Raw genomic sequence first — 26,539 nt, forward strand, 5'->3', positions numbered from 1 at the left:
AATAACTGAACGGTAACCGGAACTAAAAATTTCCATCAGAGTGCGCATATTCGATGTAGTTTTATTTTATTATTACTATTTTTTTTTTTCTCAATCCTGTCGCAACGTTGACGGTAATAAACGGTAAGAATTGCGTTGTAAAATATGTAACGATCCAATTTGAAATCTATCGAATTTTTCAGTGTATCAGACTTTTTAACAGCGCGTTGACATCGACGTCGTTCCGTAGCATCGAATGACAAATGATAAAGAAAGCAAGCGAGAATATTTTTCACACCGCATTTGCGGCGAAATCTATGGTTTGTAAAATGTTTTTTTTTTTTTTTTTTTTTTTTTTTTTTTTTTTTTTTTTTTTTCTACCGAGCGAAACGGTAATACGGTTGTTTTGTTCCGGTTCGCGTCCGTTTCATTTCCGGCTTGTATAATACGATTGATACGAAATTTTACACTGATTTATTACTTTCTAAGGTGCTCGGTTTTATTTCTGCGGTTCGCCGTCCTGCAGCTATTAATATATATCCGAGATATGATGTATCGCGGATACGCGAGAGTCTGGCTTTCGGCCAAAAAACTTTCTGCGTTGTTTGAGCCATCGAGGAAACCGTTTTCTTGAATCAAATACCCTCGGTGTTTCAATATCACAGCCAAGTTATAAAGGGAGAAAAATAAAATAATTTATAATGCTTTAACGTACTTCGGATTATATGTAAACGTTCTCTCGTAACGATTTATTTACTTCAGCATCGGAGAAGGCGTTGATCCCTTGAGCACCCGTGTAGTTACATATTTCATTTCGTGAAACGAAACGTCGACACCGTCAAATCACGCGATCTCCAAGGTTCAAAGTTCAAACGTGCAATTTTTTTTTTTTTCTTCTTTTTTTTAGGTAGACGAATCGGGTTTGTATAGGATAGTCACATTCTCTCAACGCGCAGAGAAAATATGAGGAAGTTTATTAATAACGCGACTCGCAATTCTAACCAACGTCTGACTCTCACAATTTTTGATTTTGTTAAAAAACAAAATTTCGTCAATTTTTTTCAGAATTTTTCATTCAACCGGCTAACCATTTATGAATGTCGATTCTAAATTTGTCAAAAAATTCTCGGAAACTATTTTTTCTTTTCCAAACATTTCATTTCAATTTTTTCTCTACTTTGCTTAGCACTTTAATTTTTTTTTTTTTTTTTTTTGATCAACCGAAACATTGTTGTATCAACGATCCAAAAGTTCTGCTGTTGATTGACTTTTAGCGAAATTGTACCGTTATAGCAAATATTTAACCGGAATCAGAGTTTATTTTTATCAAATTTCAACGAATTCTCTGCACAGTAACGGAATAAAATATTGATTTACATTTTATTGCATTTTTCATATAAAAATGCGTTACAAGCTTTTCTTTTTTTTTTTTTTATTGTTGTCTATAACGTTTGTACGAATCACTGAATAGTGGAAGAAAAAATTCATCTCAAACAATTTGCCGAAAATCCATTCATGACGAAAATGAACTACCTATGCTTGGTGTATAATTTATTAAAATTGTTCGAACGGAACGAGCTTTTTTAGTTAAAATACGGTTGAAACTTTTTTGTTCCCGCGAGTCAAATGCATTGTCTTAATTAATTTCAACTCTATTCCCAGCTCCGTGATTTTATTTATTCATCGTTACGATACTTTTTCGTTACCAGTGTACGTCCTTGACAAACAGAGGTCGCGAGAGCTTTTTTTTTTTTTTTTTTCTTCTCTTTTCAGTTTTAGCTTTCCTTACGTCAAGATCGTATCTCGAGTGAAAAATCTCATTCGTTCATTTTGGACGATTGCCACCACCACCACCACCACCACCACCACCACCACCACCACCACCACCACCACCACCACCACCACCACCACCACCACCACCACCACCACCACCACCACCACCACCACCACCACCACCACCACTATCATCACGTTCATGATTCATATTCGGGGAAAATTAATTACCTGTATAACGTATATTAAAAGAGACCAAGGTGTTTCCGGAAACGTAATTTATTATACACGATTTATGACGATTCTCTGCGAAAATGTGAAATTTTCTTTTTCGGGATTGACGCGTCAAAAAAACTGTTTGAATATTGTTGGAATTACGAAAAACGAGGTCATTTTGCGCTATCGTCGATCCGTTTTTGGTTATTGCAACGCAAAATCAGTTTGCGAAGCTTACTCTACTTTTTCAGCTAAACAAGGCTTTAACGTCAATTTATTCTCGCACGAGCGTTAAATTTTCGCAACGGTTGCAAGAAAATATAGCAACAGCGATCGTAATGAGAAAGAATAGCAACGGATACTAGAGTTTCCGGTAACGGCTAGAAAACTAATTTTCATTTTCTACCTGGAACAATATTTCGTCGATCGTGGTAAAAAATGAAAATAGATAAGGACCGAGCGGTAACCGTAACGAAAAATTTCTCTCATTGCAGTTTTCCGGGGTGTTGAATCCTGTCTATTTCATTTTAACTCATGGCTTTACGCTTCCGCTCGAAAAGGCTCGCTCATATAGTGCGCGAAAGGCGTTCCAACATCCGACGTGAGTGACTGACGTGGGGCTAAAATTATTGAGATGAACGATTCGGGCAAATAAACCTTGGACTATAATATTTCTGTACGTTGTATCCCGGCTGCAGGGTATGTATGTATGTATGTATGTATGTATGTATGTATGTACGTATGTACACGGAGAGAGTTGATTGATTAATATTTGGTTAGTTATTTCCATCGGTTATAATATCGAACAGTGTAAACTCCGGCTTCGCGGCTTCGAGGCGAATTTAGACCGCAGGAAAATCGTTCGCGTTCATCTCGCCAATTTTCACGGCTGGACAACCGTAGTAAATTGAAAATAAATAAATAAATAAATAAATAATCACTGAAGAATTTTGACGCTTCAAACGAGCCGGAGAAAATTTCTGTCTTTTACTGATTTACTCACTCGCTGTTCTTCACTACGTTTTTGGTATTTCAAACTCCAAATAATTAACCTGAAATAATATGTTTGAAAATTTCATGTACAACGATTGATGGATCGTATTGTTCCCGTCAGTGAGAACAACTAGTCGTATCCTGGAAATATTTTGCGAAGATAGACGGAAAAAAAAAAAAAAGAAAGAAAAGGCCAACATCGGTGTATAAAATCGTTTTCAACTTACCGTCGTCGTAGATTTTTCACACTGACAAGCTAATCGATAGTAAAACTGAAACACGCCTATAAACGTATGCTAAACAATTGAGACAAATGTTTGCTTTGAAATTAACGAGCTGGTTTTGTTTATTATTTTTATTCAATAATTTAAAATATAGATACGGTTTGTTTAGTCGCGACAATGTTTTCCGTACGAAAACAAGTCACGGTTCGTTTTTCTTTTTCAATGTATACATATATGTATATATGTATATATATATATAAACATATTCATAAATTATATACCGTTGAATATTCTTATTATTCGTTTGCGTTGCGTGTGTCTGTGATTTTGGAAACAAAGTACCAAACGATTGAGACAAATCGTTTTCACTTGACGCACGAGATGCGCGGTATCGTTTCGGTTTTTTAAAATCAACGACACTGTCAAACCGAGATCCGAATGACACAACGAAATCAGTTTCGAACACGTACGGAGCAGTTAGCCTCACGTTTATTATTAAGCGCGTTATTTTTAACTACAGGGACTTTTCTTTTTATTCGTACTCCGTTCGCATTGCGATTCAACTCTTCGTTCTATGTTCAAGAGTAGTCCGTAATTACACGTAATTATAGGATCTTTAGTTCATTGAGAAATCCGCAGACATTTAATATAACAATTTTTGTATAGAAAGTTTTCTTAGTTTTCAAATGTTTCTTTTCATCTGTCAGTCTACTCTTATATAACGACACGTTAATAGTTTATTATTCCTTTTAATAATTTGAGTCACACGTTATTGTGCTGATTCTAATTTTATAACAAAAATCAGATTCGAAAATTCAAAATGGCGGGACCAATATGGCCGACGAAAATTTCAAATTCAATCGAGTACGGTCAAAAAATCCTATGCAGGGGTTTTTGGGGTCGCTGATTAGAGTGGTTATACTGAATTTTCAAAATCTGATTTACGATTCGTAATCAGTCATTCCAAAAACCCCCGGGCAGAGTATTTTCTTTGGATTCGAAATTTTCGTCGTTGACGTTGACGCAAATATCTCCAAATATCGCAGTCGATGAATTTGAAAACAGGCTTAACTGCCTCATTCTGTACGCAATCTTGGACAAAAACACTGCCATACACATTCATTTGACGTCGAAATGAAGAAATGAAAGAAAATTTACTATACAGCGATTTCGTAAAATCCATGTCATTTCTTTATTTCTGCGTCCATTGTTGCGTTTGATATCATTTGTCAACGTCGAAATCGACTAGATCACCCCCTTAAATCTGACAGTTGAATAACTCATTCGGTGTTCGATAGCTGTAGCATTACTGAATAATTGCTACGGTGACTGTAATACTCGTTTTTCGTAATGCCAACAATATTCAGTTTTTTTTAACGATACCTGTTTCACTCAATTTTTCTAGTTACTGTAACAGATGAAATATTTCTCATTGTGGTTACAAAACCATTCCTCAAATTGTCGATATTTCAACAGTTCGTGGTATTCCAGGATGTCTACTATCCGGAAAAATCTGGACATCCTTGAATTCTCAGAAATTTTTTTTCGTCTCCTGAAACATCTTTGAACTTTCAATGAATTTTTCGTCGAATACAATTTTTTTTTTGTTGTTTTTTTTTCCAATAATGAAAATAACCATGGAATCCTCATAGAATTTGGAATCCTGACTTTATTGGATACTTGGTTCTGTTACGTAGTTCCGACGTTGTCTCACGTTTCGGTTCATCAACATCATTGGGGAAAATAACACATTGTTGAAGATTTTTCAACTTGCTTTTCATACCCTCTTAAGTTTTGGTCCATACTGCGCGTATACATTCGTCCTTAATGCAGTGCTGAGACCGAACAGGATATGATATCCAGCTGGCTTTAGCCGCGTACCACTTTGTTTACCCGTAGAAGCATATACGCGAGATAAATATACTTCGCATTATGTCGGTATAACGCATAAGTTTAGGTAACATGTTGTCCATTTAATACGGGAAGTCAGGGAGGCTTGAAAATACCCCAGAGGTACCCATAAAACTCTTTATGGTTCGTTACGCGCGTATATATAACAACGTATATGGGTAAGTCTCAGATATGCGACGAAGGGTTTTTCCCTTACGGAATACGCGGAGGAAACAGAGTATCGCCATTGTGCATCGACCATTCTTGATCACCCTATCAATTACTCTCCGAGTTTTTCCTCGGCTCGTTTTTCCGACGAAGAAACTATACGTCATATAGGAATGGCTTTTTTCCGAAAACGAAAGAGAGAGATAGATAGATAGATAGATAGATAGAGAGAGAGAGAGAGATAGACAGAGAGTCAGCCGATCAAATATATCGAGATCATTATCGCCCTCGTTTTCAAATACTTTCGTACATACACACAGTTCAAGAAATTTATTGATACCAGCTGCTGATGCTTTTTTTCTATTCATAATATCTCTCTCGGTTGAGCGATCTTTCAATTTAATGCATCTTGTTGAGAGATATGTGAATCATTCTTCGGTATGTATACGTATATATGTATACCTATGAGTATTTCGACGAGATGTTACGGAAAATAAACGGATACGCGAAGTTTTTCCGAGTAAACGCCGCGGTATGTCGGGGTTGCCTACCACTTAGGTGAAAAAAAATCGGTAATACAGATCTACCGAGTTATCGACAGGCAGCGCGTTTAAAGTCTTCGCTAGTGAGCTGGAACTGCTCGTGCTGCCAAGTGATGTGGTTGTGACCAGTGATAGTGTTCTGAGGTCAGGTTGAAGTGACGATATTACTTAAATTGACCGAAATGACGATGGCTCCGTAGATCTGTTTTACCGATATTCATTCCCCTTAGTGATAGGCAATCTAACGTACCGCGGTGTTTACTCGGAAACAGCCTGTATACGAAAAAGAAAAAATGTTTGAAACTGGGGTATATTGCAGATAGGAATTTCGCAATTTTGACGCCTCGTTCGTCAGCATCAATGACGTAACGAACCCGTAATCAATCCAGATTGTAATTTATCCTTGACCCTATTCTCCGTAGCTGAAAAGTTTCCAACTCTAGAGCTTGCAGTGCTGGATGGTGACTCATCATTACGGGGAAACCACTATCTGGGTTGCAAATTGCGGTGAACGTACAGACACTCGGTACTTCGGGTAGAGTTTACTGTTGACGTTAAGAATCTCGTCGCTGCAGGACACTCTCCAATATCGGTTAGGGATATTCATGAGTTCTGGGGGAATTCGACATCCGAGATTATCATGCATTTAAGCCTGCAAAGGTCTGCAAAGACGCGACGACTCAGGAACACAAGTTCGATTCAATTCCATGACAAACAATCGAGATTCAGTTACACGGTCTACAATTCATTCGACACCGTTAACAAGCTAAGAAGATCGACGATGGAGATGCGGTTAAACGGTTCTTCTCATTTCTTTATAACTTTTGATCTATCTAGTTTCCATCTAGTCCAGTATAAGGTTCCATTTATACCTAACATCGATGAAATAAAATTATGTAAGTTTTGACATCGATGGTTGAATCTCCGTTATAGCCGCTGAATATGCACAGTAGTTGTAGTTCAGAGGTGTGGTTTAGTAACTTGAACGTTGGTCACGGTTCCTTGGTTACTTCGTAATAGTTTACTAAATTTCCTCAACCGAGAGGCTTTATAAACCTCCTTAGGTACACAGTGAAATATATTCCTCCACCGAAAGTTGACCTCTTATGTCGAGTAAAGAGATTCCCGAATTTCAAGACCCCGAGACGTTTTACCGAGGCGAATTTGTAGAAGCTTGACAGCTTAACAGGATCCTTCCAAAGCCTTCCGACCCCAAATCAAAAATAAGACGGCTGTCGTCAGGTCTGACGGTGGTTTCGAATATCGTGGCTTACGGTGTAGAAAATAAAGGGTTATAATGCAAAAGTTGACAAGGTCTGCTAAAAGTTTAGCTGTGATACGAAACGGTCGTGCAAAATATCCGACCGAGCACGAAGCTCAGAGGCTTGAATTGTAATCAATTCCGAGATCAAGGCTATTCTCGGCTAATTTTACTTATACGTAACGTCTTATGCGCCTTTGGCCGATTTACGAAGATTATCATCGCGGTTCGTAAAAAATAACGTGCTTAGATAGTATCTCGTTTGCAGAGTTTATACAACCGCGATATACCCTCATTACGGAAACTGCTCATCGACTAATCCACCGCTGGATACTGTTAGATTGAAAAATTGACGAGTGGCAGTAAACTTCCCGCGGTTAAATCATCCTCAATTTAAACTTTTTTTTTTTTTTTTACAAAACCCCCACTGAAATACTTTCGGACAATCTCTTGAAACTTGAAAATCAACCGCGCATGCGCGAGTTTTATCGGCTCTTCGTTGCAGGCTGGCCAACCCAAGTTTTCAGCTGTCAAACTGTTTCTGCCGGCGATGCAGTTGACACGAATTTTCGAGGTTAGAATCTCAAATAATTGAGGTAGCGACTCGGAAAGGTTCGGGAAGAGTTTTGTTGTCGGGTCGGAAAGTTGATTCTTCAAAGAACGGTCGGAATTCAATGCTCTTGCTCTTTGAAAATTCAAACGTACACATTTTTCGTACGTTGGCCGGCCTGCGTCGCGGACAAGAATATCGCTGCGTGAAGATTTCGCCGACCAATGAGATTCAATTATTTGGCGCACGCGCGGTTGATTTTCAAGTTTCAAGAGATTCTCCCGGTATACATGACTCTACACATCGCTGTAGTTCATCCTTCGTCCTTTGTCATTCGTAGCCCGATATCCCCTAATTGGATGTAGCTTGAGCGGATGAGAACATGAGAACGGTGCAACGACCCTCGGGAGGAGTGCTTTTCAATATCCTCGAACATTGGAAAGTTTATTGAGTGGATTCAGAGTCCGCAGTCCCTCGAGGTACATCCACCTTGCGTATACCTTATCCACCGCCTGTTTTTAATTTCGTCATGTTTTCGAATCAAGCATGCTTCAGATATCCTCGGAGCTTTCTTCCTTTTCTTACCTTGTTTCCTGCCATTTTCATTCGTAGCTGGTGCTTATTCGGATTTTCCTCGTTATCTCTGTGTGAAATTTTTGCAAGTTTATTTACGACTTTTCAAGTCGGTTGATCAAATGTTCGTTTTTCTTTTACGTAACGTATGTATCGTGTAAGTTGAGCTTTTTTTTTTCATCTACTTCGGGTTCTTTACCATTAAAACAGCTTGATATCTCAATTATAGATTCGGACATGAATGTTATGCGAAAGCAGATATTGGTTATATGTAGATATATACCGGCTTGATTAACCGAGCAGAAGGAATGAACGCGAGATCGTTGAGCACACGCAGATGGTGGAAAAGTCGTAAAAAATTTTTCAGTGGTCGTAATTACACGGTTTTATCGCTCGTTCAAAACGCTCAAGTTTCAACATCCTTCTATATTCCTAACTATAAAGCTTAAGGGTTTCGTTTTAACGATCCAAATGATTAAAAAATAAACGCAACCATCACCTTTTCAAGAATATCGTATTTATACCGAGGAGATTTATTCACTTCTTTTCAGAGTATTTCTCACCGTCAATAGCTCAATACAATCAGATTTAACGAACTTTTATACCCGAGTTGTTTATACATGAAATCTCGGCGCAGAGCGATGTGATTTTTGAAAATTTGCGATAAAAAAATAAAACAAAATAAAAATAACGCCACCTTTTCCATTCACCTACGATCAGCATTGGTGGCAGATGTCTTTGTTGACTCTCCCTATCGAATCGTATCAGATACGATTCACTTCGTAAAGAACATTCGCTAAACGTGCTAAATTTAGATTCGACTCATCGACGTCGATCTATTTTTAACACTCTCGGGTCTTATCAGTTGTTGATACGCGGAAAGAGAATTTAGATGATAACAATTATACGTATAAAGTCGCTTTTAATGCCTTGAAAATTCGACTTCAAGTAGAATAAGCTCGTCTGGAACTAAAACCACTATCGTTTCGCCCATTTCACGAGTACCCGAGTGGCTAAAACTAGAGCTAATAAGCTAATATACCCGAGGCAGAATTTAGTTTCAACTAGAAAGTGAAAATCTGATAATACAACGTGAAATATTTTACCACGGCAATTAATTGTACCGGTCTACCACGATCGTATTGTCCATAATTCTAACCCTGTAACAGTCCGAGAAACTTTTTCAATTCCAACAATTATCGGTTGTCAACTAGTCTAAAGTATTCGACACTTGACACGCGCTAACAAGGACTGTAATATTGTATCAGCGATGAGAATGGACAGCGTTAAAACAGCTGCAAGTATCACGGAGTCGTGGAACATTCATCGGTACTCCGTTCTCACTGGTATCTGATACACTAAAGTGTTGGAGGTCTCGTCAGTCTTAACATCGCAGGGGGAAATCCATTAACTGTGGAACATGGACACCCTTCCGACCTGAAAGTCAATCACCCATGTGACACGACCATAAGCTAAGTAATTGGGAACATCTATGTCACGTGTCGCATCTTCTCCCTAAACATGTTTCAACCCTAACGATGATTCGTTAGGTCGGAAACCCTATTCGAAGGGGAAGGAATTCTTAAACGAAGAAAATAGATTTTGACTGGATCGATCGATTGGAGCATCGATTCGAACGCTGAGAAAAATTTCATTTCAAAAATTTTTACAGTAACTAGAAAATCAAATCTTTAGTCACTTCGGTCACTCATTTTCTTGACACAAAATTCACATTATCGCAGATAATACTCGCGCAGTGTTATCTTGAATAAATTGATAGTCAGCATGATAATTAAAAGGTTTGATTCAATTCTATATCGAGTTATCACAAGTATTTAGTTAAATCAAACGAATATCACTTGACTCGAATAATTCTTTCCCTCTCCGTGTATTCGATGCGGTATTTCGTTCGTGGTACAAAAGTTGTTTTTCTTTTTTTTTTTTCTGGGTAGAATATATCGGCTGGGTAATTTTTGAATCAGTAGTCATGACAACCGGTTGGCCAATTTGCCTCGGATATTAGGCTAGAAAATGGACAGAGAGCAAAGGAAAACAAATCGCGTTACTTCAACCCATTTAACGCGCCTTGATCTTCGATGTGAGAAAAATATTCTGGCATGGTTCGTGATTTTCGGGCATTTCGTGCCGATTTCTATCGAGTCTATTACCCTAGTTACAGGTTTCGTTGTCACAATTTCCTCTGCAGATCGAGGTGTCCAGATATGATTGATATAACTCTGCCTAATTATAACGCAAGTGTTCAATTGTAATTCTATCACTCTCGCCGATCTAACTCGTGTCACCAAAATGCGCAATTCGAAACCTCGTCGCCAGTTTAATGCGCAGAGATTCTAGTCTTTTTGATTATCATGTAAATTTCGATGCTAGAATTCTCTGCATTATTTCTGCCTGTAATTTCAAGACTAGCGTTGCTTCGAATGATTTTACTGGCTACTTTCGTCGCGCTTAAATTTTCATCGAACTGTGCTTAACACTTTTTTTCCAGTTTATTTTGTTGATTTGATCAAAATTGACTAAATTACAGCGGTGATTTTGTCTCAAATTCAAAAAGACTTGTTTTTTTTCTCAAGTTATAGGTAAAAAAAAAAAAAAATCATTACAGCAGAATCACTCTTCCACAAATTATACGTAAAAGTTTTCACGGTAGTTTTTCTCTCGAAATCTCGCATAGTTTTTCAAATTTTTATGAGAATACGATTTGAAACTATTTTTAAAAATTATTCCAGACAAAGTTTAAGAACTTTTGTAGAATATCGTAAAGCGGAACAGTTTTCCAATTTCTTATTTTTTCGTGTTTTGCAACAGATCATAGTTTGAAATAAATATGGAGGTTAGATTTTGAAAAGAATCGTCGCCATTTTTCTACGAGGCATTTTTCCCACCTTTTAGTTTATTTCAAAAGGGAAGCTTTTGATATGTAGAAAAAAAAAAATGTTATACTCAGGGAAATGTGTAACAATATCGCTCAGTCACATTATGCGTAAAAATATTCCTGCAAAACACGTCCATTAGATAATTTGAAAGAAGTAAAAATGGCTATTTTCCTTGAAGCCGCAGAGAGACGAAGAATCTTAGCGAGGATTTGGATATGGGGTATTTTTTTTTTTTTTTTGTTTATCTTACATCGCGTTTCATGCAAATCATACAAAGCTCGTAATATTTTCTGCACGTTGAACTCGACGTACTAAAAATGTATATTATACTTTTCTGCGAAATATATGAATCTTTTGTCCCAGCCAGCCGGAAAGAATTTTTCAAGAGCATTGTCGAGATGGCCAAAGCGATAAGATTTAGAGGGAAAATTTGGAGATGACTCGGCTCGACCTATTTCGTGGCACAAGCTAGCTACGACTATTAATCCACGCTGACAATGAGAGAACTGCTAAGCGTGCAAGAATTTTGGAATAACTGAATTTAAGACGGGGGAATTTTTCGACGTTGTTGAAAAGAGTGAAAAAAAAAAAAAAAATTTTCATACCGTTATTTGTTTTTTCTATTCCAACGAGAAAACAAGAGAAAATTTCATTCCAAGTTATTCCATCGAAGCACTTTTGCGTCTAACACGTTTCTCCGCTGCTTGTTAATGGTAGAACATTATTTTCAAAACAGTTGTCAGTAAACGACGATCGAATTGTTTTCACAGCTCGTCAAGGCGTCGAATGGAACAGAATATATGTACAATTTAGTAATGAACGGGAAATATATGCCGTGCGATCGTTGTTTTATTTTTCCCCTAATTTTCATTTACTTTTCACGGGTTGGGCGAAAACGCCTGTAAGATAAATTACATCTGAGCCAGACATCGTAGTTTATTAGGCAATTAGGACACTACTTTGTCCCTTCGCCCTGGTCGAACATTATCCAAGAATGGAGCCACTTAATCACTACAATTCTGAGAAAGTTTTTGTTATAGTTTTCTTCGCTGCTAAGCGGCAAGAAATTTTCAAAGCTAGGTATTTTTAGCGATGATAAGGAAAGTTTCGAAAAGAATTACCGTCTCTTATCACTCCGTGACGCTTTAATGTACGATATATCGTTACAGTTATAATTTACAGTTGCGCGTGCGATGTTTATGCAATTTCGCTGAAACCTGCATCGGCTGTGTTATATTGAATTCCAATGATATCAATTTCGAGTCGTAATCAACAGGATTAAATAATCATTATCCCCGGATTGATAACGCATTCAGCGAATCATCGAATCAGGCCACGATTGTATGCTCCACTTGGAATAATAACGCTGTGAAGGTTTTTCGATTTCTGCGAGTACCGATCGTTTTAAAAGCTTCGAATCACACGCCAACTGTAAATAATTTCAAGAGTATAACAGATCAATTTTATAATCAGCATATTCATTTCGAGCCGTGATTGAATAAATGACAGAGAATTTCAAAGGTTCGTAAAACCTTTGGTTTTCTCAGATGAAAGTGTTGTTTTTTTTTTTTTTTCCCCCCCCCCTTCTTTTGATGAAAGTTTAATGAAATAAAAGATGGCGGCTTCTTTTCGGATACCCAAGCGGAGTACTCGAGGCGATCACCTTTTTATCACATACTTTCGATCGCAATATCCCTGCGATGGTGACCCCCCCCAAGTCCTCTGACGATATTATTAATTAATTTGAATCAATTAGGCGTATTCAAAGTACACACGGGCTTTGAGTATGGCCAGTAGCCTCGAGGTAGAACTAATTTGCCCGCAATTACGGATGTTGGATTGTATAAGTTACACAATTCGGCCACTTAGTAATTGGATACTCGACCGAATGTTTCCGCATTCGCAGTTTACCATTTTGTCTGTATATCTCGTCATGTTTGCAATCTCTTACAATATATTGTTTCGACCCTTCCTTTGATTTCCGATATCTAGCGAACCGGTCAATAATTCGTCATCTCGAACGTTCTCGGTTTCGCCGTTTAAGACTATGCGGTAGGCGGTATTTACCGACCGAGTAATATGTCGTTTATGTTTGCTATTATCAAATATTCCACAATTTTACGTGTCACGTCGAATAGAAATGTCTAAAAGAAGTTTTGTTTTACGCAACAATAATGCCAGTTACATGTATTCGTATTAACTGGATTACCACTTATCGCAGAAATACATTACCTGGAACTATTTTGACATAAAACGAAAAAATTTTTTAACACTTCTGTCCGGTATTGCTTGTGTGGAGAATTGCACCGATCGCGGTATTTTCGCATTAGTACTGCACAGGTTTTAATATTAGTAAAAATAAGTGATATTTTACTCAGTCGGTAAATTCATTCATTTGTCTCATTAAATCCATCTCTCCGAATTTACAGTTTTGCGGGAGTACACGCGGTGATTACTCACTCTTTGATAACAGTGAAAATGACTGTCATTTCACTCGGTCGGTAAAAAAGGACTGCAGCATCTTTTTAAAATCGTTCGTTTCTATGGCCGAATCCGTTCCTCCGAATTTACAGTTTGCGGGAGAACACACGGTGATTACAAACTCTTTGGTAACAGTAAAAATGACTGTTATTTTACTCGGTCGGTAAAAAAAGTACTGTAGTATCCTTTCAAAATCGTTCATTCGTTTCACCAAATCCGTTCCTACGAGTTTACAGTTTGCAGAAAAACACACGGTGATTCCACACTGGTATTATTACCACCGTCGAGCCCTCGGGGTGGTCTACAAAAAACGAAATACTAAAAAAAAAAAGTAAAAAAAAAAAAAAAAAAACAACAAAGAACATCCGATGGAGTGATGGAGTAGTTCGGTTCGGCTGACTGATGAGATTCGTACGAATATTCGCGAGCGTGTGTTTTCGATCTCGTACCTCTACGCCTTCATCCGGGATTCGGGGTTATTTCGGCTCGTGTGGTTTCAACCCTTCGTTTGATTTCGCGGCCATCCCACGAGAACAGTTAGTTTTTACCCAAAGTCTCGCGAGGCCGAAACACTCCCGGATTACACGAGCACTTTTACCTGTTTTACGCCCTTAGGTATAGGTAACGGCAAAGTACTCTACTCCGACTAATTGCTGTTCATCCCTGTTATGAAATCACGGCACAACGGTGTGTTTACCACAAAATCGCTGCACCCCGATTCCAAATGCCGCAATATCGTCCTCGGCATGATTCGCATGAGGCTGAGTAGGTATATCCATCGGTCATCTGTCATCCCGAACCCTAAATCGTTTACTCCTCACCTTGCTGACTGGCCGACCATGTGGTCGTCATTGTCCGACATCACGTCATTTACAGACTGGCCACACTCACGTATCCCATCTCTCCTATTCATCCAGCTAGGCTGGGCTTCTCTGGATCTGAGCCGCAAATTCTCGGTGTTTGGATCGGAGTGATTTTCGAAAACTGATATACTATATATATTTATATATATATATATATCTCAAAATGTACGGTCGAACTGCCGCTAATCACGAACAATTACTTTCGCCAATCGTTGATCCGCCCGAGCAGTAAATTCGGCGTAAAACGCGTGTTGCGGATTCAAACGCGAGTCACTTAACTTTATTAACGATGAAAAGGTTTTCACTCCGCAGCTGCTGCACAGCATAAAGCGAAACGATTCATTCGAAAAATAGGATGAACTTAAGCTATCCAAAGTTTCGAGACCCGCGTTAATTGGTAGCCAATATACGTTTTTATGCTGTATATAAATGTATGGAGCATTCCATGCCAACTCACCGAGCCTGTAATCCCGAACAATTTAGATTTTTCTAATAATTTTTTTCATCATCGACCTTATTTACGAAAATCAGCCGAAAACAGATTCGGGGTCTGATCAAATTCCGCTGACGTCGGAAATTTGGTATCAAATTTGGCACATATTTTTACCCGATGAATGATTTGAGTGAGTTTTTTTTTTTTTTTTTAATCCTTTTTTTCGCAACAAGTGAACAGAGATTGGTTTTGCTTACTTTCGCTCATGATACTCGAAATTCGGCTTCGTAGCGGGTCTTAGTTGCGAAAACTACGGTCAGAGTGGGAAAAATTATTTCATCCGTGAGAAAGGCGACACATTTAACATCAAAAAGACATCGCGTGTGAAATTCGCGAAAACTTTATCTGTGCGTAAAGAAATTCAATGACAAGGTTCAGTCTACTTTTCTTTGAAGAAACGGAGCTTGTGTTTCTCACCAATGAGATATTCCGAGCTAAGATTCGAGGCCGGATGAATCTCAGCACTCTTCCAGTATGATTCAATTAGCATATAAAGGCTCCTCGCCTTTTCCCTGGCAAAGCGAGAATTGTATTCGCCATTTCACTCACGGTATGGAATTCACGGTGGGTGTAATAAGCGGAACACTTTTTTCGATTCTATTCGTTTAACTCTCTCTCTCTCTCTCTCTTTCTCACATCTCGCTGAAAATGATCCGATTGGTTTCTGCCTGTACACTAAGAGAAATTTTTAGTTACGGTTACCGCTCAGTCCTTAAATATTTTCATTTGTTATCACAATCGAAAAATATACTTCTAGATAGAAAATGAAAATTAGTTTTCTAGCCGTTTCCGGAAAGTCCAGTATTCGTTACTATTCTTTCTCGTTACGATCACTGTTGCTAGATTTTCTTGCAACCGTTGCGAAAATGTAACGCTTGTGCGAGAATAAATTGACGTTAAAGCCTTGTTTAACTAAAAAAGTAGAGCAAACCTCAGAAACTGATTTGCGTTGCAATAACCGAAAAAGGATCGACGATAGCGCAAAATGTTTACGCGTACCTCGTTTTTCGTAATTCCAACAATATTTAAACAGTTTTTTTTTAACGATACCTGTTTTACTGAACTTTTCTACTTACCATGACTAATAAAATTTTTCTCAGTTTACCTAAAAATTGAATCAAATACGAAACTTTTTCCTTTCACCACGCTGAAAACATCAAAGATACGGAATAATAATTTACACGAAAATCTTGTGTCAAAATTAAGAGAAGCGATGCATTTTAAGAGATAAATTTTGTCTTCGTTATGCGGTAAAATATTTATTAAATAGCCGGCAGTCTTACACGTTGTATGAACGATTTACATCGCTCGGACGAAGAATCGATTTGGGGTGAATAACTTAAAAGCCGTCTAATGGGGTAAATATGGAAATGTGGAAATATTTTTACGGTTACACAGCTTGCTTGTATATTGATCAGAATCGCGAACTTGATTAATTTTATAATCAAGCGAAAAAATTATCCCATTCAAGCTGTTTTATTATTTCACGTAAATTCTCTAGGACCTGATTGATCGGACCGAATGAAATATCTGAGGAAAAATTAACGTACAGCATCGCTCTTTGTAAAAGAAAAAAAAAAAATATAATAACATTTTCCGCCCATCGTCATTCAGCCGGAAATAAAAATATCTCTCGGTGCAGCGTAAAACTTATCGAAAATGTATATAATGTTGCGCATCGCGTCCTGTTTTCTCGTACAGCTATATCTGTCTCTACACATGGGAACAACAAATCGCATTTTTCATACCAGTTTTGAATTCCTCAGGGAATTTCGCAGCGTGAAAAAAACGCCTCGCTAGTATAAATTCACTTTTACGATCTTTATAGTCGTAAATTCATCCGTTATTGGTAAAAACTGTGCAATTTCGTACATTTCCGTATCGATTTTATTCCTCATTCTCTTCTTCTTCTTCTTCTTCTTCTTCTTCTTCTTGTTCCGTTCAAGTCGAGTGAAAAATTTGAATTTCCCGCCACGACACAGAAAGCCACCGCGTGTTCCAGAAATGGTCAAAGATCCATCGATCGTCCAAGTCCGAAGCCAAGTGACGAATACACGTTACGTCGGAGATCTTTTTCCGAGATTCTCTCGTTGCGGCGAGTTGAATGAAACGCCTTCGTCGTTACGCTTACAGTCGGTGTTGTTGTATAAACCGCCGGTTTGCTGATCCTCTCGAAAATTTGACACGAATCCTCCCCTGGATCCGAACCCTCAGCGTCACGCTGCCGGTTGGCGTGGCGTTGGCAGGCAGGGTTTTCCTCTCTTCCACAATGATCGCCTCTACTGAGCCGGCTACATTACCGTTCCCGAAGGGCGGTATGACGGAGGATTTTCTTTTTGCAACGCTCAGCTTCTGAGCCTCGCCACGACGCCGCTATAACTTCGGATAATGTACACACCCACATCGAGCCAGGCCTAGAATTGAACGGCGCGAGGAATCGTCGGCTCGGTAGACAGGGACAATACATTTTCAAACATCTGCGACAATCTGGTTACTAAAAACCACAATCTGTGGCCTGTTTTTGGTCGCATGACTCTCTCGGAGTACAGACTCGATTTACGATGGTTTAATGATTTATGGTGGCAGCACTGCGGTACTATGTTAATCTGTCAAAGGAGGCACAAGCCACCGGAAGTATGTTGGAATAGGGAACAGGGATTTAGTCGGTTTACGTCATGCAACTTTTAATTACTTGTCACGTGAGCATCCATCTCCAGATCAATTCTGATACTTGTATCGTATATTGCACAAGTCAACGCGAATTTTGAGACCTGGGATCTCTACACAGTTTTTTTTTTTCAACCATACCTGTTTTACTCAATTTTTCTCAGTGAGGCGTATCACAGTGACCAAATCCCGGAAAAGCTTGATCGCAATCTGTACAGAATGTTTGTGAACCTGGAAGTGGCCAACTAAGTTTGTAAATCCGAGGTAGATTCGGTGTACGGATAAGGTCTGGAAACTGGTAGGAATGTGTTAATGTGAGTTTCCCTATCTGCTTGTTCAGAATCTGCTCAGGGTGCCCAAGCACCAAGTGGCGCATCTTGTTTGTAGGTTCGTCGCAAATCCCCCGCAGGCCAGCGGATGCTAACGAGAAGAGAAACATTTCGGTAAAAAAAAAAAAAAAAAAACCCTCAGCTTTGCAGGCGCATCCCTAATTTTCGGACATCCTTAGAAGAATCCTGATCGATATTACTTTACATCATTTCCTCGATTCTCACGAACGAGACTTATTCAGGATTTGTAATTGGCAAATGGATTTCAAGTTTCTCTCGTGTCCCAGTTTCTCTCTCTCTCTCTCTCTCTCTCTCTCTCTCTCTCTCTCTCTCTCTCTCTCTCTCTCTCTCTCTCTCTCTCTCTCTCTCTCTCTCTTTCCGATAAGTACGAAAATTTCATTTCATTCGAGTAAGTTGTAAATTTCAATGAATTGGGAGGGGGGTTCGCGGAGTGGAAACGATGGCTTTCGTCTCGAAGTATAATTACTTTAAGGCACGTACCGACTTGAGGTATTTCATCTCAGTATCGAGACTCCACACGAACTTAGCTCGGTAAACTGATATAGATATAAGAGTACGGAAATATGGATGGCAGAAGCGCCGGTGGCGATAAATTCTCTTCGACGAAACCAACTTTTCATCACACGCGTGATTCTTTCGTTTTATGAAATCGACGAACCTTTTCAGAGAAGTTTTTTCAACTATCCAGAAGTTACCACACTGACCTTTGTTCTCAAATAATTGAAGAATCGACTTCTTGCTTCGGAAGTTTAATGGTATCCTTTTGAAACATGCGTTTTGTGACAGGTTTTTATCGACGTGATAAACTTTGAGGGAATTTAGGATTTGGAACGCCAACGTTTTCTCCTCGGTGTCGTATCGATTTATGATTTGACTCATTCCGTGATATAAGAAACGATCGTTACGATAACCCTAAGAGTATAAAAAAAAAAAAGATAGCAGCTGTAACGCGATGTTTTCATGTTTCGCCTCGGTGTGGATGGTTTGATGTGTTTCGTGAGGTCGGTCAATTGGTTCGTTCGTCATTAGGAGAGACTTGAGGTCTTTCGGTGAGTAGGGTGAAATGCTATTTCGAGTAGCAGCAGCCTTCTGCGAAACGAGCCAAGCCTCTGACCTAGAAATTTATAACTACGGGATGTATAGCTGTGTACACCATTGATTGACTTTCGCGTCACGCAGTGCAAACGATTTTCCACACTCGTTTCTCACGGTAACTGTAGAGATCGAACCGTTTTGTTTTTCAACACCGATAAGATCAAACAAAGTGTGAAGTTGTGGATTTAGCGATCTTTAGTGATCTTTGATCGCGTTCGTTCTTCCCGAGGATAAACTTGGACCAATTTTTTTTTTTTTTTCTCAACCACTATAACTCAGCTTTGACACCGACACAAAGTGTCATTGCTTGGCTGCTTTCAGCTTGGCTTAACCCTTTCAGTAACGGAAGCCACTTTTGTGGCACCCTTTATTTTTTCTTCTTTTTTTTTTTTTGTCATTTTTTCTTCCATCCCGTACAAAATCTTGAATTTTTTTTTTGCATTTTCAGGCGAACAATTACGCAAAATCAGTTTCTAAGGTTTAATCTACTTTTTTTTAATTAAACAAGGCTTTAACGTCAATTTATTCTTGCACAAGCATTAAATTTTCGCAACAGTTGCAAGAAAATATAGCAACAGTTATCGTAATAAGAAAGAATAGTAACGGATAATAGACTTTCTGGTAAGAGCTAGAGAACTAATTTTCATTTTCTACCTAGAACTATATTTTTTGATCGTGGTAAAAAATGAAAATATTTAAGGACTGAACGGTAACCGGAAATAAATATTTTTCTCAGTCTGAGATGTCTGAATTTTCACCAACAAATACCGTGCCATTAGTTTCGAACAACTGTTCGAAGATCTCATACCAAGACATGCGTTGGTAAATTCGTCCGTGAATGAACTATTGACTTTACCAAGTCATAAGCGAAAGGAGTTGGATTTGTAGAGCGAATAACACAGGTTAATGCAAGTGGTTTTATACCCTTAAAGTTTAGGAATTAGGACTCGGATCAAAGGCATAAACTTTTCTTCTCGTTTCGTACAAAGAGATCGTACAACTTTGATCTTAGTCCTAATTCCATAACTCAAAGCTCCAAGACAGTTATACGAACCCAAACCTCGTACCTTCGTGCGGGATCACACACGAATGCAAAATAGCTTCGAGCAAGTTACCAAGTACTAATTGATATTCGAGGAATGTTAACCCTGTCGGGCATGTCGCAGCTGCGACTCAAAATGTAATAATTCCCGCAAGTATAAAGAGACTTGACGGAGCTTTTGGGTTCGCCGAACTTTATACCTTGGAAGATTTTTCGTGGCAATATCTTTTTTTTTTTTTATCGTTCCGATTCTAAGGAATTCGTCATATGTTGTATATTCATTCCATTCACCTCGAGGTTTCTTCTCGGGTGTCGAATCGAAGGATCAACGGTTCGGCAATAAGACACGGGAGAAAAGGACCTTTAACGCATCGGCACCCGGATATTTTAGCTTCGCACAGCATGGCACCAGTTATGGAAACGCGGATAATGAAGCTACTCTAATTTTGGTCCGGATGCTTAATTTCATTTGGTTAAGCCAGGGGGGATTGGTTCTGTGAAATTACTGGATTACTCGGGAATCCCCAGAACACGTTTGCTTTCCGTCTCTCCATATCTCTCTCTTCCTCTCTGATGACCTCCGGCTCTGTGTTTTAGAAAATATCACCCAAGCCCTCAGCAGACATTTTGGCTCACAAAACTGATTCAGGTCAGCAATTGCAGTAAATCCCAACTGAATCCTTTCAGCGTTTAGGCATCTAGAAGGATACTAATTTGGCGATAAGTATCGCCTGGCAAGATTTCGTGGCGAGAATTTAGTTGCCGGATGTATCCGTGTTTTCTATTTATACTCGAGTAATGACTTTTGTGAAACAGCTATTTCGATGTCCATTTTTACGTAGGTCAATCATTTCGTTCATGATTTTGTGGGTCCTCATGCCGATTTCACATTGCCAAGTATTAAGCTCTCGTTCGTAAAAGATTATTCATTGACCAAGCCATTGGAAGCAATCACGTTGAATCGGTGACTAGAAATATCTGGCTATTAAAGTTCCTTGGGCGTGGAGTACAGGTTAAAATGAACTGGGATATCAAAAGAGTTCAGGTACCAATGATGGCTTGAATTTCAGGAAACGTCGCAGCGATGCACGAAATAGAGTTCCGATCCTCGATTACTTGCAATGCACGATTCGAAAGGGAGATACGTAACTTTGCCAGAAAATTATCTCCAACTGGCGACTACTTGGTTCTTGTTAAATTAGTAAACTGTAAAACCGAATGACGTTTGAAACTATGACGAGGATAATGAGGCGAGTGTATCAGTTATTGACCCGTATCGGTTGTATCCTTAGTTCTGAAATCACCAAAAAATAAATTTGCAGCGTCTAACCCTCCAGCGATTGGTTCTGGTCGTCGAGAGATTCACAATATGTCCCGTCCATTTATGATTTTGGAAAATAGAAGGTTCAATGATTGGGTCTAAACGTGTCAATGACTGGTACACTTTAACCCGATCGTGTAAAACGTACAATATGGATCTATCGCAAAGTCGTGAAGTTGCGTGCCCAACGAAATGGCGAATCGTATGGTCTGATCAATTCTGAACATCTTCTTGCACTTTGTGTTACAGTGCAGCAGCAACGCGGTGAGATGCTTCGCCGGAGGACCAAGAAGAAGCAACGAGTCCCAGTGCCCGATGTTGCAGAAGGTGGATAAGCACACGTCGTCGGGAGCGGCGTCGATACCGATGGCGACAAAGTCGACGATAATTCGTAATCACTTGAACAGCACGTGCAGCGTGACAAATTCACCGCATCGTAAAAAGCTGCGATTCCAATTGGCCAAGGAGCGCAAGGCGAGCACGACCCTGGGGATAATAATGAGCGCTTTCATCGTCTGTTGGCTACCGTTTTTCGTCCTGGCTTTGGTCAGGCCGTTCCTAAACGAATCCAACGCCATTCCAGCCGCGCTTTCGAGTCTCTTTCTATGGTTGGGCTACTGCAACAGCCTACTGAACCCAATAATTTACGCGACCCTCAACAGGGACTTCCGGAAACCGTTTAGGGAGATACTGTACTTCCGTTGCGGCAACCTGAACCACATGATGAGGGAGGAGTTTTACCAGAGCCAGTACGGTGACCCCGTTAATAATCACGTGACCAGAGCTTGCGACTTGGAGAGCGGAGGACGTTTGGAAAGCCACGGCGTCGAGGCGCTCGACGTAGCTTCCAATCCGGCAAACGAAAGCTTTCTATGATCCACGTGGAACGCTTTGTCGATATACGAGCTAAGTGATACCGCGAGAGTTAACAACGAGGATTAGCCGCGTGATTTTTTCTACCGAAAACACGTGGCGAACACCTCTCTCAAGGTCAGACGAATAACCCCGTTCTTTCCAAGACACTTGACGATGGTCCCTTTCGATGGACATGCCAAGGATATTGGGGATTCTGACTAGATACAAAAACGAACAAACAAGATGAAGAAAATGGAGAAGAAGAAGAGGAGTGGAAAAAAATTGTACGGAAATTGTGAAAAATGAAGGTATGCCGAACGGCTGTGATGTGCAGGCGGCTTGTCAATAAGAAGATGGATGACCGGCGCCGATGGCGCCGGAGAAAGATAAAAAAAAAAAGTAAACCCATACATAGACTGGACGGTGTCGATGAGATATGATGAATGAAAAGAGAGAGAGAGAGGGAGAGAGAGGGAGGGAGGTGAAAGGGAGAGGACGCGTAAAAATACAAAATTTCACGCGAAAATGAGAGTATAAATCGCGATCGAAAGGTAGTTTACCATACGTGTTCCTTACAAATGTGCCGAGGCCTTGCGATTTCAGGCTCAGAAATTGGCTGCGTGAGATTTCTTTTCTCCCTAATAGTAAATTAGAGGTACGTGAATATATACCGTGAAATTGCGAGTACCTACCTTGTGATAAGGGATTGATCGAACAACGTTACCCGGCATTACACGAAAATTACTCGACAGATCGAAGCTGCTTATAACTGACGATAAAGGTAATGGAAAAATAGCAAGAAAATGTGAAAGGTCGCGTTGGTTAGCGGACAATTGTTTTTATCCCACGAGGTTAAACAAGCCGTTTATCAAGTAAATGTTTACCTTGAATTTGACGTCACGTTACAGAGATGTATACAATATTGCAATTGGACATCTGGCATGGACTGGAAGCGCTCGAACCTGTAAGGGTTACAAGAATATACTTGTACATTGAAAAAATAATAATCGTCCACGATGTGAAACTGTATATTATATATCGGCTGGCGAGAAGCGACGCTGAGCAGATATCGAGTGTTCGCGTTTGTTAAACACCGGACAGAAATAAAAAAAAATCGAAAGATGATTAACAAAAAAAAAAAAGAAAAGAAAAAGCAAAGAAACAGGAAACTATATCGACCTTCTCTCCTCCGTTGTAAAAATTACGATACGACTCTGAACGCGGATGGAGGGGAAAGAAAAAGAAAATTCCATTTCGAGATTTCTATGGAAAGAAACGCTGTTCGACGTGTCAATAAAGATTATATCCAACGTGCGTGACAAAATCGGCAGGCGGACTAGGACGAAGGGTGAATGCCCGATGTACACCCAACCAAGTAGGGCCAAGTATTTCGATTCTTCGAAAAAAAGGAGGGGGGGGGGGGGGTGGGTGGAGGGAAGGAAAAAAAAAATACCCAATCATCTTGTCAACCGAGCACACACTGGAGCTACTGCGTCTCGTCGTGTCGTACGGCTCGACTGATCAAACATGACGAATTGCGTTCCAACTAAACAAACAGAATCGTTCCTTTTCTATTCACGTCTGCATTGATATTTGCAAGAAATTTGTGATCCATGTTAAGCCTACTTGGCCGATAATTTTCAGTCCCAGTTTTCTTCTTTTTTTTTTTTTTTTTGGTCAACGATGTAGAGTACTGGAAGAAAGATAAAGGAGAGTGATCGGTAATGAAGAGAGAGAGAGAGAGGAAGTGAGAGATCGTTTTAGTGATTGAAACATTTTTTTAAACCTATTTCCGGTAGCATTTTAAAAGTGAATTTTGAAACAGAGACTTTAGAGTGAATTGAAATGTAGGGTACTAGTCAAAATACTTGTAGTTCTAGTTTTGTGATAAATTTTACGAATTACTTTTTATCGGTATGTCTAATCAATCAAAATATTTCTACGATCGCATAAAAATCCATATACGAATTTGTTAGAAATTGGCCGGATGAGTCGTGAAATTTGGTGAGAAATACTATTATTTGAAAATCGATATACTTACGAGAAGTTGGTACGTTGATTGTTTAAAAGAAAAATAACCATTATTATAATACTGTTACTATCGTTATTACTATTTATTAAGTCTGTGTTACGCTTAAATTATTTAATATTTAAGAAAAATATTCTTTTTTTTTTCGCAATCCACAACCAAAGAATTAACTCCGGAGTTAAAAATTAACGGTGTTGGTTATATTTATCATGTATGATATAATAATTATAATATATGCATATTATATTGTCGTATAGAAAGAATAACAAGGCTCTGAAACTAAGATTGATTTCAGTTTCGCGAGTAAATCTCTTGACGGATTATCCCTGCACGGTGAAAAACTTTGTTGAGAAACTTTTTTTTTTTTTTTGTTTTTCCGTTCACCCCCTCCCTGGTTTACTCAATCTATCGTTTTTACAGAGCTAGGCCATTAGTCCCATCCGTCAGAGTAGATTAGTGCCAAAATAATTGATCCAGCAGCGGTTCGTCAACAATTGAGTAATTGTTCATTCCCGTAGCGATTGTTCACTTTTGACAATTCGCTAACAGTGCGAGTATCGCAAAGAGATCCAGAAACTAGTCAATGACGTGCGAATAGTTATGCATCACGAGACTTGAAGTTGCGGTATATGCAAATTTTACAATTACTTTTCAAGTACCGTGCTTCGTTTGCAAATTCACACGGTTTTCGATCCGCTCAAACACATCCAAAAGAATTAAACCGGTGGTAGAGTTAAACCGGTTCATGTACAGTAATGGAAAGAGAAAAAGGAATCGTGTCGTTTCGACAATAACGAAACGATTCTCGTTATTTATAATCGCAGGAAATTAATATCCGTTGACTTACTCGCGGTTCTTATTACTTGCTTTTTCTTTTTTCTTCGCCATCTCTTGATTTATCTCGTGAAAGTTTTCGCTCCAATCTCGGAACGCGTCTTTAAGATAGCAGCTTTAAGGGACGGATAGACCGTAATCGATCCTGAAATTTGCCAAAGCAACAATCAAGTCCGGGACAATCATTCGATTGGCAAAATTGTCAGATCGGAAATTGGCAGTCGGACTTTATTCCTCACTCTTCGGCGTCTTACACTTGATCTATAAACGGTTTCAGCTGACAGTGCGTGCATAGAGAAGTGACCAAAAAATATATCGTCGAGGGTAACAAATCGCGAAACACATTACCTTATAAACAATCAAATAATAACCCGAATAATTACAGTTGTGGATAGATTGAACGGTGATAATAACAAGGAAGTTATCCCAGATTTGATTTCTTTTGTAACACGTTATAGTAGACTAAAAACTAAGCTACAAGTATTTGTTTTCAACTGCCATTAAACATTTTAAGGGGGTGAAACCACCGTCCAAAGCGAGGCATGTCGAACGGCGATTTGGCAGTTTTTTTTTTTTCTTCTTTCTTGTTTTACTTGAGAAAACTACATTTTTCATTTCTCGTTGTGAGAAAACTTTTTCAGTTGTATTGGTTTAGAAACATTACGTCCCTGTGTGCGAAACTGCCAAATCGTTTCTTGACATGCCTTACTTTGGAGGGTGTTTTTACCCCCTCAAAGTATTTAGTGGTAGGCAAAAAAAAAAAAGACGTATCGCTTAGTTTTTAATCTACTATGACGCGTTAGAAAAGAAATCAAATCTTAGAGATCGATCTGGGAAAACTTCCTTGTAAGTCTGTCGTGTTAAATTTGAGTTGTGTCTGATCTAAACGTGTATTCGTTTAATCGTAATCGTAAATAGAATCACCCCCGAGGTTATTTCCGGTTTAGCGAACCGTCCGATTGGTTGTTAAAACTCGAGAAGACAGTATCGCCCGCATTATTTGCAAATCAATTATTTTTTAACAACCTGTTTCCAATACACCGTTCAACAGTCCTTTCTTCCCTCACGAGAACCAGACGATCAATAATACAGACGTTGAATTTCTTACCGAATCAACTATTTTCGCATCGGATACCGTGCAACATGTGCTTGGGTCACTGTTTCATCGACTTTAACCTCATTTCGCCCAATCCGCTTCTCCATTATCTGCAACCTGGTGTTTTTCATTCAGGTGCTTGCACGGTAACTTGCATGAAGTAGGCACGTAGATTCGTAACAAAGATCGAACGATCGATCGAACATCCAGAGTCTCGTTTGGAAGGTGTAAGAGATTCTCTTTGGCGAGACGATTCTCGGATTATCACCCCACCTACCAAAGTTACCTACCATGTTCCCCCTTACATCCTGTTGCTCGCAGCTCATTGCGAGTCAACTCGGCAAATTAGT

At 39.1% G+C, this 26,539-nt stretch overlaps 1 protein-coding gene across 4 annotated transcripts in view; it reads left to right on the forward strand.

Annotated features, from left to right (window-relative positions):
- 5-HT7 (5-hydroxytryptamine receptor 7) overlaps window positions 1-25,914 on the forward strand; it is an 84,359-nt gene extending 58,445 nt beyond the window's left edge. For all 4 annotated transcript variants that reach the window (XM_046634464.2, XM_069137805.1, XM_046634461.2 and 1 more), the window contains one exon: window positions 21,625-25,914. In XM_046634464.2, coding sequence (XP_046490420.1) covers window positions 21,625-22,251 — 627 coding nt within the window. In that variant the 3' untranslated portion in view covers window positions 22,252-25,914. The remainder of the gene's footprint in view (window positions 1-21,624) is intronic.
- Window positions 25,915-26,539: the final 625 nt, after the last annotated feature.

The sequence above is a fragment of the Neodiprion pinetum genome, chromosome 7, assembly GCF_021155775.2.
Source record: "Neodiprion pinetum isolate iyNeoPine1 chromosome 7, iyNeoPine1.2, whole genome shotgun sequence".
NCBI classification, from domain to species: Eukaryota; Metazoa; Arthropoda; class Insecta; order Hymenoptera; family Diprionidae; genus Neodiprion; species Neodiprion pinetum.